Raw genomic sequence first — 16339 nt, 5'->3', positions numbered from 1 at the left:
TTATTGTATCTTTCATTCCTAGAAGTTCTGTTGGCAAGGTCAACTTTATAGTTTTCTGTTTACTGTAGATATTTTCAAGCTTGACTTTTATTTTTGTAAACATAAGTTTAATTGCTTTATACTGGTATGTCTGATACTGTTTGACTCTTTCTGTTACAACTAGTTCTCATTCCTGGTGCCTTGTTTACTTGTGTGGTTGACAATTTTTGTCTGTATTTGCTATATATTGTCTTGTTGTGGGAACTGTTTAAGGCCTAAGGTAAAGGCATAGTCCTCCAGAGACATTTTTGCATTTGCATTTGGAAGATGCCTTGGAGTTAAGATGACTTTAATCTAAATTCATGACTTGGATTTTTAAAAAAATATGTGGGTGATAAAAATTGGGTTCAGAAGATTCTCAGGTTTGTGGTTTCGGAGTCTCTCCCACTCAGTCCCTCAGCAATTGATAACTTTACTTATAGATACCTGGGAATAGAAGTGAGGTGTTTTTTTTTTTTTTTTTTTTTTGCGGTATGCGGGCCTCTCACTGTTGTGGCCTCCCCCGTTGCGGAGCACAGGCTCCGGACGCGCAGGCTCCGGACGCACAGGCTCAGCGGCCATGGCTCACGGGCCCAGCCGCTCCGCGGCATATGGGATCCTCCCAGACCGGGGCACGAACCCGTATCCCCTGCATCGGCAGGCGGACTCTCAACCACTTGCGCCACCAGGGAGGCCCAGAAGTGAGGTTTAATTTTGGTTTACCTTTGCCCAGATGGTATAGCCCTTTGGGGTGCTGGTTTTATAGGGGAACATTTCCCACCGTGGTTGTGCCCTAACTTTGATTCTGTCCATCTTTTTCCTCCAAGGCTAGCAAAATTGATGTTCATATTCTCAGGATTAGACAGCTGTCCTCAGGACGAAAACAACTGTCAGTGCTCTCCTTACCTCTCTGGGTTCCCACTTTTGGCCTGATCATTTTAACTTCTTGTCAGAGATTTCCTGTATTTAATAATTTCTTTTTTTTTTTTTTTTTTTTTTTTTTTTGTGGTACGCGGGCCTCTCACTGTTGTGGCCTCTCCCGCTGCGGAGCACAGGCTCCGGACGCGCAGGCTCAGCGGCCATGGCTCACGGGCCCAGCCGCTCTGCGGCATGTGGGATCCTCCCGGACCGAGGCACGAACCCGTGTCCCCTGCATCGGCAGGTGGACTCTCAACCACTGTGCCACCAGGGAAGCCCCACTGCACCACCAGGGAAGCCCTCTATTTTTAATTTTTATTTTATATTGGAGTATAGTAGATTAACAATGTTGTGTTAGTTTCAGGTGTACAGCAAAGTGATTCAGTTCTATATATACATGTATCTATTCTTTTTCAAATTCTTTTCCCATTTAGGTTATTACAGAGTATTGAGCAGAGTTCCCTGTGCTATAATGTAGGCCCTTGTTGGTTATCTATCTATCTATCCATCTATCTATCTATCTATTTATGGCTGCATTGGATCTTTGTTGCTGCACGTGGGCTTTCTCTGGTTGTGGCGAGCAGGGGCTACTCTTTGTTGCGGTGCATGGGCTTCTTATTGTGTTCGCTTCGCTTGTTGTGGAGCACAGGCTCTAGGCACGTGGGCTTCAGTAGTTGTGGCACATGGGCTCAATAGTTGCGGCTCGTGGGCTCTAGAGCACAGGCTCAGTAGTTGTGGCACACTGGCTTAGTTGCTCCGTGGAATGTGGGATCTTCCCAGACCAGGGATCAAACCCATGTCCCCTGCATTGGCAGGCGGATTCTTAACCACTGTGCCACCAGGGAAGTCCCTGGTTATCTATTTTAAATATAGCTGTGTGTACACAGCTCAAACTCCCAATCCATCCCTCACCCTCACCCTGTATTTAATAATTTCTTATTTTATCCAGCAATAATCTAGAGTAATTGTCAATAAGCCTTTTCAGTAAAGGACCAGATAGTAAATATTTTAGGCTTTGCAGACCATTCTCTGTTGTAACTTCCCAAATATGGTGCTAAAGTAGCCTTAGGCAGTATGTGAACAAACAGGCCTGTGAATCATAGGTTTGCCAACTCCTGATGTAGAATATATTGCGTACTGATTATGCCCATAACACTTGTTAAATATTGATTACCCTATTTTGTTATGTTTCTCTCATTAAACATTAAACATTAAACACTGTATTTTGGAGACTAGGATTTTCTCTCTCTCTCTCTCTCTCTCTCTCTCTCTCTTTCCCTTTCTACGTTGGGTCTTCGTTGCTGAGCACGGGCTTTCTCTAGTTGCAGCGAGCGGGGGCTACTCTTCGTTGCGGTGCACAGGCTTCTCATTGCAGTGGCTTCTCTTGCTGTGGAGCACAGGCTCTAGGTGCACAGGCTTCAGTAGTTGTGGCACGTGGGCTCAGTAGTTGTGGCTCGCAGGCTTTAGAGCACAGTCTCAGTAGTTGTGGCGCACGGGCTTAGTTGCTCCGCGGCATGTGGGATCTTCCTGGACCAGGAGTCGAACCCGTGTCCCCTGCATTGGCAGGCGGATTCATAACCACTGCACCACCAGGGAAGCCCTAGGATTTTCTTTTTCAAAGATGAGTACCATGCCATTTGGGGACTTCCCTGGTGGCGCAGTGGTTGAGACTTCATGCTCCCAATGCAGGAGGCTGGGTTTGATCCCTGGTCCGGAAACTAGATCCCACATGCATGCTGCAACTAGGAGTTTGCATGCCACAACTAAGGAACCTGTGTGCCGCAACTAAAGAGCCCGTAAGCCGCAACTAAGGAGCCTGCCTGCTGCAACTGAGACCCAGTGCAACCAAATAAATAAATAAATGTTAAAAAAAAAAAAGCTGAGTACCATGCCATTTAAATTCGTTACATTTAATATGATTATAATATTTCTAATGCTAGTTCCCACCCCACTGTTATTTAGTATTCTTGTTTCATGCTTTTGTCAAATGAATTTTAGAACTGTTTTTGTTGAGTTTTGTGAAATATTCTTGAGGTGTTTTAATTGGAATTTTGTTAAACTCACAAATTAATTTATGAAAAACTGTTACCTTTGTGATATTTAAACCTTTCATTTAAGAACATGAAATATTTCTCTATCCAAATCTTTATTTATCCTAGTAATATTTGGTCATTTTCTTTATATCATGAAGATGTATGTCTTTTGTTAGGTTAATTGGTAGTTTAATGTTTTTCGTTGCTATTGTTAATTGAATGCTTTTTAAAAATTATATTTTCTAACTCGTTATTACTACTACATGAGAATGCATTTGACTTTTGTGGATTTATATTTATCTTTTATTTACCCACTTCACTGAAGTTTTAATTATCTATTGTTATGACTGATTTTCTTTGAATTGTGTTGGTATATAATCGAATTGTCTACATGTATGATATTCTCATCTCTTCTTTTCTAGTATTTCCCTTTTTGAATATCTTTGCATTGGTAAGAATGTCTAACATGAGAGTGAAAATAAGAGAACAGTCTCATTTTAGCCCCTATTTTTAATGGATTCATCCCTGTTGTAAAATATAAGGTATTGTATTGGGTCTTGATTTTAAGTACTTCTAATTTTATGTTTTAATATATCTGTTAGAAATGATTTGAGTTTAACAGATGCCATTTCAAATATGCATTGATAATACATACTGTGTGATTCCATATATCCATGTAAGTTCAGGAATAGGCAAAACTAACCTATGGTGAATAAGTCAGATAATGGTTATATCTGGGGTGTATGAACTGGGAAAAGGCACAAGAAAGCATACTGATATGCTAGAAATGTTCTGTACCTCTATTTGAATGTTGTTCATGCAGTTATATACATAAGTAAAACTATATTGAGACATACACTTAAGATCAGAGAAGTAGTTAGAAGTAATTCTGTTTGTTACGTAAATGTGATATGTTTCTTGCTTAGCCACTTGTAGGGTTTTTAAAAAAATGTTTCCCTTTAGTTTAATTTCAAGAGACTATGTCTTAGTCTTATCTGGTTCAATAAAGGTCCTCTGAATTTCTGGCCTGAATTATTTTTATTTGTTCAAGATACTGTTGAGATAGGACTCCTTTAATCATTTATTATTTGCCAGTGGTTTCTTTTACTACTTCAAGAAGTCTCATTCGCTGGATATATTTTTTATATTCCAGCCCTGGATTGTTGTCATTCTCTCATACCTTTTTTTTCATTGATTTATTTATTCTTTCTATGTATGGATATGGTTTTCTAGTTTACTTGTTTCATTCAGTAATTTTTTTGCACTGTTCAATCAGCTTTTTACTTATTTATGTTGTTTTACAATGCCATGATAACTTCCTTCATGTACATGATAGAAATTTTTAATCATTTTCCAAATTATACTTGTGACTTGTGGTGAGTCTAATTCAGAAGGCTTATCCGTTTCTGGGCTCTCATTGTTCATCCCCTTTAGTGTTGTGAAACTTTGCACTAGTCTCTATTTATTTTCCATTTATTTTCTTCTTTTAATTTTGTATCACTTATCTTTGCTGTTGATGAACAATTTTTTTGCATGTCAAACAATTTTATTGATATTTTTTGCTTCTCAGTACTCACCAACTCCTTAAAAGCATTACTGCTGAAGGCTGTTGAGAAGGAAAATTGTGTACTTGCTACCATGCTTCAGAATATGACTGACTAGAGGATGCTACCCTGTGGGAATAACCAAAGAGCAGTGTAGCTTGAAAATAGGGAAGGGTGCCCCAGTGTTAAGGTTGACTACATGCCAACTATGAATCCATAATGTGTCACTACAGTTATGAATCAAACACATGTACTATTGAGATGACTAAATATGCATATCAAATCGTACTGTGGAATAATGTTGGAAAACTATTAGAATACCATGGCTAGGGGAATCCCCTGGCGGTCCAGTGGTTAGCACGCAGTGCTTTCACTGCACGGGGGCACAGGTTCGATCCCTGGTCAGGGAACCAAGATCCTGCATGCTGCATGGCACAGCCAATAAATAAATAAACCCTCTTTCTAAAAAAAAAAAAAAAAGAATACCATGGCTAGTTTTGATATAAAAATAAATAAGGTATGAAAAATTGTAGAAAGTTGAGACAGGAACAATAAAAACTTAGAAGGAATGTGGGGAAAGGTTAAGTAATGATGCCATGGACCATTATGTCCTGCTTTGTCTTAAGGCTGAAGGACTGTGTGCCTCTCCCTCCATGTCAGCCATCTAATCATTTGAGGTTGAAATTTTGAAAGGGCAGTAGTGTGACTTCACTCTTTATCATTTATTCTGTGAAAAACTTCCATATTGGACAGGACCTTAGAGAGAGCATACTTCAGTGAAAGGCCAGTGCTTTTAAACTGGATGTAAAATGGAGAGGTGCCTTTGGATGTGCAGGGACTGTGGTCTTAAAATATTCACCACTAAAAATAAAAATCAGGGCTCCTTGGGGAAATGGCTGATTCTAAGTCTGGGGCAAAAAAATGCACAAGATAAGTCTGGGATGTCTTTTCATTCCAGTTAGTAAGGAAGGTCTCAAAACCTACTAAGTTTATGTCAAAAGTACTGAAGAGTCAACCTGGAAAGGCTCCCACTGGGCAAACGTGAAACAGTTTGAGAATCGATAAGGATGATAATTATATTGGATTAAAACATACCTAATGGTTAATTCATGAGTTAATAATGATACTGAAAAAAAGATTGACCACCATTAGAGGCTGCTAGAGAATTAACTCATTATTTTGAAAACTAATAAATAAAGGAAAAGAATCCAACATTTATCCTGTCTTTTCTATGCCAACTGTACCACTGGGTAACAAAATAATAGATCAGAGAACATTTCTTTTGATAGAACTATTCCAGCTAATGAATGAAGAAGGAATGACAGAATTAAAATATCACTATTTTGGGAGGTTGACTTCCAGAATGGTGAAGTGAGGACCTTGGGATGTGTGTACAGATGAAACAGTATTGGATGAGCTGATAATAGTTGATGAGTTGATAAATGTTGACAGTGGGTGGTGGGTTGGTAACAACTTTATTAAGATATAATTCACATATCAGTGTGAATTATTCAGTGTTTATTAATTAGCTATTTTACCTAAAGCATTTTAAAGAGGAAGAAGAGGCAGAAATCATTCCTTCTTCTGGAGAAGGTGGAACAAAATCTATATCATAATCATCTTCATCAAGCTCAACACATGGAGATTTCCCAGTTGAACTTTCTACCAAGTTTTTCTTTTTTCACTGTTATCTAAAGTAAAGTAGTTGTTAAACATAGATTATTTTAATAATTAGCGAGTGGAGTATATGATATATGTAAAACTTCATATTTCCGTGAATATCATTTAGTGTTGTTAATCCTTCTAAGATATATGGTATAAAATAAAAGGAGATCTCTGGTAAACATAGAATAGGAAAGAGGGTTATAACTCTCAGCTCAAATGAATGAGAATTGTTTACTAGCCGTATATTCTGCTATCCCATCTTCCTTTGGCCCCAGTAATTTTAAGGTGGCTTAAGCTACACATTATCCCAGGCAGTAGCTCAGCAGTGTCACAATTTGTTACACAAGAGGTATAAATATGCTTGGTAGAAGTGTCCTTTCAGGTTGAAACTAGGTAATTATGAAGCACGGTATCTTGCTGGTAAACCATTGCTGTCATTGGTGGTGCTCTTCCTTCTTTTCCCGATTTTCCCCTTAGGCAGAGAATTCAGTTATTCCTTTGTTCTTTGGGTTTTCAGTGTGCTTTGATCATTTTCTCCCACCTCACTCCCCATTCAGCTTCCATTTATGCTTCAAGCCTAGGCCAGGTCCCATTTTTCTGCAAACCTTTTCCTAATAAGCCCTTCCCTAATGTCTTTTGTGCTTATTTTAGCATTGGGGGAAGAACCGGTCATTTGCTATTTAAGTGAGACTTCAGTTAGTTAAAGATTATATATTTCAAATGTTACCGGTTGTAAATGTCAAAACAGTTTTTTGACCAAAAAAAAAAAAACCAAACCTCATTACTCTGGACACAGTTGGAACAGTGCTCTTCCCCCCAGTAAACATTGTGATTAATGCAAAGTGCATAACTCCACTGATATTTTTTTCCCTCACTTTTTAGGATCATGGCTGCTGTTCCTCAAAATAATCTACAGGAGCAACTGGAACGTCATTCAGCCAGAAAACTTAATAATAAATTAAGTCCTTCAAAACCAAAATCTTCGTAAGTGTTGTGGTTAGTTTGCTTCCATACAGGCACTAACACACAAGTGAAATACCTTCTCTTTCAACTCTTTCATTGTAGAGATGGGGAAATGAAGCTGAGAGGGTCAGTGATTTTCCTACTTTGCAAATTAATGGTAGAGCATGTTTTAGCAATGCTAGGTAATGTATCGTTCAGCACCTTTGCATGGTTTCTAGCACATGGTTTTTGTTCAGTAAATATTCATTGAATGAATGAATACAAATCTTGTAAATTTGGGCAGATTGGTGTTTTTAATATTTTAATATAATTTTATATCCTTTTCAAAAACCGTTTCTAAGGAAACTATAACTCTCCAGTTCTGTTCTTTCCTCCAAGCTATATTCCAAACTCCTTCTAATAGTACCTAATATTTTATAATCTTTATTGTGCCCTTACCAGATTCTAGACACCATTCTGTATGCTTGACTTCAAAGTCACCATTGACCTTCATGTCACTAAATCAATCCATCCGATGTTCAGGACTCTTGCCTCTCTCACTTGTCTTTCAGAGTTCAGCATAGCTGGCAGTTTTTGACTCTTTTCCCCATAAAACTTTTATCAGAGTAGAAACAAGTAGCCACGTTTTTTGCTTACTCCGTCCCCTCCCTCTGGAGAGGCTATTAATTAAGGACTATGAGCCTGAGAAACAAAGTAGTAGGAATGGCCCCGATACTCTCAAAGCTGAATAATTAGCTTCTGAATAGGAAGAATAAGAGCATACAAAGCATAATTTAAGTTAACTTACACATTTTAAAATCAGAGAGGGAAATAGATTCTTCGCTCGCTCATTTGTGATGCAAGGAAATAAGTTGTTATATAAATTAGAGTTTTGTATACTTGCTGGGTTTGTTGAAATTAATCCATCTAATTCAATTTTTCGATTATTTTTCAGAGGTTTCACTTTTAAAAAGAAAGTATCTTCAGCCAACGATGTATCTGTAACTTGTGTGTCAGTAGCAAAAGCTCCTGTGTTGAATGATAAAGTTGTTAATATTACTGAGGCCTTTTCCTTCAGTGAACCTTCTCCCCACACCACGAATCAGCAGACAAAGATCAATGACTTTAAAAATACTTCAGCTGGACAGCAAACTAAGAGAGTTGGTTCAAAACCATTATTGCCAAATTTGTCACAGGTTCCTCAGGAAGTTTTATGCACTAACCAGAACACACTGGTTGTGAAGGAATCCTGCGATGCCACTTTCAAGAAATTAGAATTTAGTTCTTCATCAGATTCTCTTGTTACCTTCAATGATTGGGATGATATGGATGACTTTGATACTTCTGGAGATTCAAAAGCATTTGTGACACCACACCAAAACCACTTCATAAGAGTAAGCACTGCTCAGAAATCAAAGAAGTCTAAGAGGAACTTTCTAAAAGCACACCTTGATAAAACAAATACAGTAAAGACTGATTTGACTCCTTCCTCCTCTGAGAGCAAGCAGGCATATTTGACTAAGAAACAGAAGGATGACTCAGAATGGTTAAATAGTGATGTTATTTGCATTGATGATGACCCCAATTCGGAAGAGCTTATAAATGAAGATACTCAGGAAAATCACCCTTTAAAAACTCATTTGGGAGAGGAAAGAGGTAAAAATTATTGTTTTATTTCATTTCAAAAGGTTGTATTAGTTTATTCAAAGCTAGGCATTGGGAACAGCAGCAAATATGATTTAGCTTTTGTCCTTAGGATGTACAGAGGTGCTTATACATCCTAAGCACCATTTGTTGGCCACGTTCTTGAGGCAGGGCATATTAAGGAAATGAAAGATTTTATTCTGCTATTTATATAAATAACAAGGATAGCTCCGTGATTTTATATATGAGGAAATATGTAGAGGGACTTCTCTGGTGGTGCAGTGGTTAAGAATCTGCCTGCCAGTGCAGGGGACACGGGTTCGAGCCCTCATCCGGGAAGATCCCACATGCCGCGGAGCAACTAAGCCCATGAGCCCCAATCACTGAGCCTGCACTCTAGAGCCAATGAGCCACAACTACGAAAGCCCGCACACCTAGAGCCCATGCTCCGTAACAAGAAAAGCCACCTCAGTGAGAAGCCCGCGCACTGCAATGAAGAGTAGCCCCCTCTCGCCACAACTAGAGAAAGCCCATGTGCAACAACAAAGACCCAACGCAGCCAAATAAATAAATTTAATTAATTAATTAATTTTTAAAAATAGAGAATACAATGCTTAGTGAAATAAGTCAGAGAAAGAAAAATACTATATGATATCACATGTGGAATCTAAAAAATAATAAAAATGAATCTATATAGAAAACAGAAACAGACTTGCAGACATAGAAAACAAACTTATGGTTACCAAAGGGGAGAGGGAAGGGGGAGGGACAAATTAGGAATATGGGATTAACAGATACAAACTACTATGTGTAAAATAGATAAGCAACAAGGATTTATTGTATAGCACAGGGAATTATACCCAATATGTAGTAATATCCTATAATGGAATATAATCTGCAAAAAAAAACTGAATCACTTTGCTGTACACCTGAAACTAACACAATATTGTAAATCAACTATACTTCAATAAAAAGAAAAGAAACGAAGGTCCATAGAAGTTAAAATGGCTTCTTAATGGTCTGCTGGCTGGTTGGTAGTAGAAGTGGGATGTGAAGCTAAGCCTTTGTGTTATAATTCTTTTATGGTTTGTACCACCTAATGTTGATGTATAATATGATCTAATCATGCTATTAAAGTATTATAAATTACATGCAAATTGTTTTCTGTTTAGGTCTCATAGTTATTAGATGTCTAGAACTTAATAGCTGACATTAGCCATATGTGGAGGTACCCACGTTATGAAACAGTTGTAAATATGAGACTAATATTTTTAAACACCTGAATCCCATCAAGATTACTATAGGGTGAGAGAGGACTGAAGAGTGATTGATAATAAGCAAAACTATAGTCTAATCAAACGTGTTGCTATTTATGAAGAGAAAATTTGGTAAAAGGTAAACTAGAGAGCAACAGTTTGGCAGTGTTTTCCCACATAGTCAAGAGAGAGACACTCTGGGAGACTTCAATAACTAAGACACCTTTGTGGTAAAGTAGAGATTGTTTATCTGTATAAACAACAATGTTTGTACAATTATCAGGCTTGCTTATACTTCACCCTTATTTAAGTGTGAATGAAAAACAGAGAAATGAAAGTACTGATAATAAGGATGGTTTCATAATTTAACCAGAGACAGTCATGAAAATCCTTAAGCAAATCATCAGCCTCAGTCCAGCACTCATTGGACTTAATCCAGTTGACTCAATCATCGTTTATGAAGAAACAAGGCAACACTAATGTGTAAAAGGAGAGAACTCGTATTGCACAGAGTGGTGTTAGTGCTTATGACTTGCTCAGAGCACTCACAAGTGCTCACACCCTGTTCTTTCTGTCTCATTAATATTAAAATAACCTATGTTTTTGTGTTTTTTTTTTTTTTTTTGCTGTACGCGGGCCTCTCACTGCTGTGGCCTCTCCCGTTGCGGAGCACAGGCTCCGGACACACAGGCTCCGCGGCCATGGCTCGCGGGCCCAGCCGCTCCACGGCATGTGGGATCTTCCGGGATCGGGGCACGAACCCTAGTCCCCTGCATCGGCAGGCGGACTCTCAACCACTGCGCCACCAGGGAAGCCCAAAATAACCTATGTTTATCAGCTGTTTTTTTGTACTTTAGATAATTGTGAAAAGAAGAAAAACTTGGAAGAGATGGAATTACATTCAACTGAGAAATCTTCATGTATTGTGCTTGATGAAGATGATTATGACATAGATTTTGTTCCACCTTCTCCAGAAGAAGGAATGACTTCAACCTCTTCATCCTCTTTAAAATGCTCTAGGTAAAATAGTTTATTAATTAATAAACATTGATTCTGGGGTAGCTGAAATAATTTAGTTATGTGGTATCATCTCAAAATTGATTAATTTCATGCTTCTGCACAATTTATTTTGTATCCAAATGAAAGTATCAAAAAGTCCCTATTTATTTACATTTTATTTTATTATTTTATTTTTTTTTTTTTTTTTTTTGCGGTATGCGGGCCTCTCACCGTTGTGGCCTCCCCCGTTGCGGAGCACAGGCTCCGGACGCGCAGGCTCCGGACGCGCAGGCTCCGGACGCGCAGGCTCCGGACGCGCAGGCTCAGCGGCCATGGCTCACAGGCCCAGCCGCTCCGCGGCATATGGGATCCTCCCAGACCGGGGCACGAACCCGTATCCCCTGCATCGGCAGGCGGACTCTCAACCACTTGCGCCACCAGGGAGGCCCTACATTTTATTTAATTTTTGGTATTCTGAAGCTGTAAAGTTCCATTATGATTCATTACATGGGACCTCTAAACAGTTTTATGTAATTGATCTTGGCATGTGGAATATAGTCCTAAAGATACTGTATTTCCAATCTCATGTACCTGAAATGACCCAAAACTAACACCTTATTTGTGAAGTGACTTAGTAAGTAATGTGTTCTTCTTCGTCTTCTTTTTTAATTTTTTTTAAAAATCCAAATAGAATTGACCATTATATTTGTCATTCACTGAATTTTGGTAAAGTAGTGACATGATTGTGGTTAAGTGGTAGTATTATGGGAAAAATAGAGTCCACATAGTTCATTAATAGCTGAAAATACTAGTAGTCTTTATTACCTCCATCCTCACCCCAGTCTAAATCACAGTTCAGTTGAGTGGTCTGGTATATACTTTGCTGTTAACCATATTTTGATGAGAAACAAATCCCTCTAATATATCACCTGAAGGCAGGAAGGAGGTGTTTGCCTGCATAACCTAGTTTTCTCTAGGTTTTTGTTTTAACAGGTGGGTTGAGATGTTTAAAGAGGTGGGAAATGTTGAAGCATGATTGCTGTTAGACAACAAAACAGAAAAACTGTAAGAGCTCCCCTCTTTCACCTCCCAATAGAAATTGAGACAGAATTGTAGGAAAAAAACTGAGCAAGAGTTCATATAACATTCATCAGTATTCTCTTTTAACAGGAGCAGCAGTTGAGGCCTAAGGAGGAGCAGGGCATTGTCTGGGGTGATAATTAACGGCAAATGGACTAAGATCCAGTGCAGGGTTATTTCCTGGGCCATACCATTCCCTGTTGACTGCCTGGCTTTTTTCTTTGTTTATTAAAAAAGTGTGTATTGCACAGATAACATTGTAACCACATTAACAGGATACTTGCTGGTAGTCTTACAGTCCAACAAACCAAACATTTTCTGTATCCACATTAAGTTTTTTTATTATTTTTTTAATTGAAGTATAGTTGATTTACAATATTGTGTTAGTTTCAGGTATGCAGCCTAGTGATTCAGTTTTGTTTTGTTTTGTTTTTCAATTATATGCCATTATAGGTTGTTACAAGACATTGAGTATAATGCTCTGTGCTATACAGTAAATCCTTATTCCTTATCTATTTTGTGTCTGTACTCCTAATTTGTTCCTCCCCCGTTCCCTAGCCACATTGTTTTGTTTCTTCTCTATGTGTATATGATTTTTACATTGCCATAATCAACATGTAGCTATAATTTTTCAATCTGATTTTCTTTTAACATTATTTTTAAAACATTTTCCATATTGCTACATAGTCATTATTTTTATTCCTTTTAATGGCTACATAATTTAATGAGTTGTCATACCATAATTTATTTTACCTAGACCGTCAGCAGTTGGAAAATGGTTGCTTCCAAGGTAAATTCTCTATATTTTTTCATTGCAACCTAGTGTACGTATTTGTATACATTATAAAACTAAAATAGAATTTTCACAAATGATACTGTACGTGCAGTGTACACAAATTTTCTGTTATATTTTATTTCATTTTAAAGTGCTGGTTGTGACTTCTGAATTAATTTCAGAGGTGTAATGGTCAGATAACATATGACAGAAAAGAAAGCATGTTTTTGTAACTCCTGTATTCCTAAACCTCTTTAGCTGGGCCTCAAGATCCTCCATCTTCAGACCCCAAATTACCTTTACAGCTTTATCTCCAGTTATGCTCTTACAGTAACCCTAAGCTCAATAGCCTAATGAGACTTATAACATAGTTATTCATCATTCTTTGATTTAGTTAGAAAATTGAATTCCAAAATCCTGCTTTAGAAAAGTACAGTTGATTCCTGAATATCGAGTAAATAGAATTGTCTTTTTTATCTCTCCTTTGTAAGCTGTCACTTTTCCATACCCATCATTCAAGGTTTCCTCAAATTCCACCTTCTTGGCAAAGCCTTCTCAAGTTCCAGAAAGTGTTATCTTTCTTTGGATTGCCATAGTACCCTCTCTTTAATACTCCTTTAGTACTAATTTATTTTGTTACTTTTAAAGTATTTTTTATATCCAATCAGACTGACCATGTTTATATGTGTTAATATTGGGGCCAGGGTCTTCCCTGGTGGCACAGTGGTTAAGAATCTACCTGCCAATGCGGGGCACACGGGTTTGATCCCTGGTCCGGGAAGATCCCACCTGCCACGGAGCAACTGAGCCCGTGCACCACAACTACTGAGCCTGTGCTCTAGAGCCTGTGAGCTACAGTTATTGAGTCCACGTACCACAACCACTGAAACCCACGCGCCTAGAGCCTGTGCTCTGCAACAAAAGAAGCCACCACAATGAGAAGCCCACGCACCGCAACGAAGAGCAGCCCCCGCTAGCCACAACTAGAGAGGGCCCGCACACAGCAACGAAGACCCAATGCAGCCAGAAATAAATTATTAATAAATTAATTAATTAAAAATAATATTGGGGCCAAAAGATGGAAAACTTTGAGGGCCAGCTAAAGAGGTTTTAGAATAGAGGAGACAAAAAGACATGTGTCTCTTTTCTGTTACATATCATCTGACCAGTTGTGGAAAATATTAGAGGAAAAAATATGCATTTGGTCTAGTGTACACTGTGATCGGTTTAATATTTTTTAATTTGCAGTGTGTTGAAGGATCTTGACACCTCTGACAGCAAGGATGGTCTTAGCACGTCAGAAGACTTGTCAAAATCTGAGGAAATGACTACACAGCAGCCTAATCAAGAAACCAGCACAAGCTATGATGGTATGAAAGTGTTTGGGACATAACCCGTATTGTAACTGCTTACTGTTGAAAACAAAGTAAGATTGTATTCTTAACCTGTGATGGTATAGTAGACGATGGCGAGCTCATAGTTCCTTTTCCTGTAACAGTGAATCATCCGTAATAACCAACCACCATGGGTTAACCATTGTTGCTCAAACAGCTCAGAAACCGAGAAGCTTGTTTCTCACAAGGTGACTTTCTAACAAGTAACGTTTTCAAAATAGACAATGAATTATTTCTCCTACTGAACCAAAATTTTGCCTTCCTGTAACTTTAATCTTTGTGAGATAAGCCTGAAGCGCCTAGCACTAAATAATATTAGATCTTTTACCTCTTCTTTATAGGTACTGGTTTCTAGACCTTTCATCCTCCTGGTTCTCTGGGTTTGATTCTTGGTGTCCGCTTGAAGTTTAATACTTTTTGTTTGTTTGATTTGTCTCTAATTCATTTTTAAATTTTCTATTAAATATCTAGTATAAATAATCCAGTAGCACTACAAGGCTTTGAAAAACAGCTGTCTCCTTTCCCACTCCTGATTCCTACTTCCCAGAAGCTTTTTTAGGCTAGAGATTTGTGTCCTTCTATTCTGAAATTATTTCTGGTATCATTACTTTTTATTTTCTTTTTTCTTTCACTCTTCTTGGAACTTTAATTATTGGACTATTAGATCTCCATTAATTAACTTTCCTATTTTTCATCTCTTGCCTTTTTGCTTTCTGGGAGATTTCCTCAATTTTTAAATTAACTCTTCGATGGAATTTTTCATTTTCATCAAATTAATTTCCAAGAGCTGTGTTGTATTCTCTGAGTATTTCTGTAATGTTTTCTATTCTTGTTTGATGGGTGCTGTACTTATGGTGTATGTGTGTGCAGGCACACGCACATGTGTAGTGATCTCTGTGTGTTGTTCCTGTTTCCTCTGAATTTCTTTTTGTTTATTTTGGTCTCTGAGTTTATTGTTAGAGATGTTCCTGAAAAACCTGATGTTATAGGCACTCTTCTAAGTGCCTTAATATTAACTAATTTAATCCTCACAGTGATCCTTTAAGGTGGTTTCTGTTATCCTGTTTTACAAATAAGGAAACCCAGGTACAGGAGAGTTAAATAATTACTCACGGTCATAGAGTTAGACAGCAGCAGAGCTAGGATTTGAACCCAGCAGTCTTGAGGCTCTTGAGTTTACATTGATAGCCACTTCAGTATACTGTTTCTGCCTCATTAAGTTTCACTGGTAAAATGGTTAGTGAGGACGAGAGCAAGGAGAGAGTCCCACAGAATGTCATTAGCGGCCTCCCTCTCAGCTGACATCAGTCCCTTCATCACCACTTCTTGTTCATCTTGTTACACGTCTGCCTTCAGACTGTGTTTCTCTCCCTTGTCCACGGGGATGCAAAAGACTCAGTCATATGACTCTAGAAGTTCAAGGTCTGAGGCAGCAAGAGGGAACAGGTGGGACATTGGCTCTAGAATGATGCAGACCTAGTATACAAGCCTGCCTCTTCCCACTCCTGGCTGGGTGACTATGCCTAATTAATTAAGTTTCTTTGGACCTCAGTTTCTTGTTCTGTTAAATGAGGAAAATAGTGTCTGCCTTGCCCAATAGTTGTCAGGATTCAAGGTAAAGTGCCCAGCACACTGTAGGCCTTCAATAAATAGCTATCATTATCTGCTAGTCTAGTAATCCTTTCAAAGAAGGAAATACGTTGAGATGGCTGGTTTATTTTTATGAACTCTTGCTAACTCTATAATTGTTTCCTCTTTTTCTTAGAGCTCACAAAGCAGCCATTTGATAACATGTTCTGGAATTTTGCCTTTAATTAGCTTTAAGATCACCAGCCTGAAGCTTTTGGCATCCCTTTAGAATTTTTTTGAAAATTAGAACAATGTTTGCCTGTCTTCACTCTTACATCACCTCTCCTATTCACTAGATGCCGCATGCATCAGTGAAATTTTCTTTGCAGGTTTCCTTTGTACTCTGAGGTGTAATCTGTCTAGACGAAGAGACTTGAGCTCCTTTCCAATAGCTGTATCTCTGTGAGCCTGTCTTGGTTTTCATTTCCTTTGGACTGTTGTT

At 38.3% G+C, this 16339-nt stretch overlaps 1 protein-coding gene across 6 annotated transcripts in view; it reads left to right on the top strand.

The window, feature by feature from the left end:
• The window catches only part of BLM (BLM RecQ like helicase), a 102718-nt gene that overhangs the window by 19467 nt on the left and 66912 nt on the right, over window positions 1-16339 (top strand). For 5 of the 6 annotated variants that reach the window (XM_060097433.1, XM_060097431.1, XM_060097430.1 and 2 more), the window contains exons 2-5: window positions 7061-7162; window positions 8076-8776; window positions 10878-11040; window positions 14123-14244. In XM_060097433.1, coding sequence (XP_059953416.1) covers window positions 7065-7162; window positions 8076-8776; window positions 10878-11040; window positions 14123-14244 — 1084 coding nt within the window. In that variant the 5' untranslated portion in view covers window positions 7061-7064. Of the gene's footprint in view, window positions 1-3391; window positions 3512-7060; window positions 7163-8075; window positions 8777-10877; window positions 11041-14122; window positions 14245-16339 lie in introns of all 6 variants that reach the window. The other variant, XM_060097434.1, reaches the window with a different exon arrangement.

The sequence above is a fragment of the Mesoplodon densirostris genome, chromosome 4 (assembly GCF_025265405.1).
Source record: "Mesoplodon densirostris isolate mMesDen1 chromosome 4, mMesDen1 primary haplotype, whole genome shotgun sequence".
NCBI lineage: Eukaryota > Metazoa > Chordata > Mammalia > Artiodactyla > Ziphiidae > Mesoplodon > Mesoplodon densirostris.
Note: the sequence above shows the minus strand (reverse complement) of the source record. Positions and strands in the feature narration are given on the sequence as shown.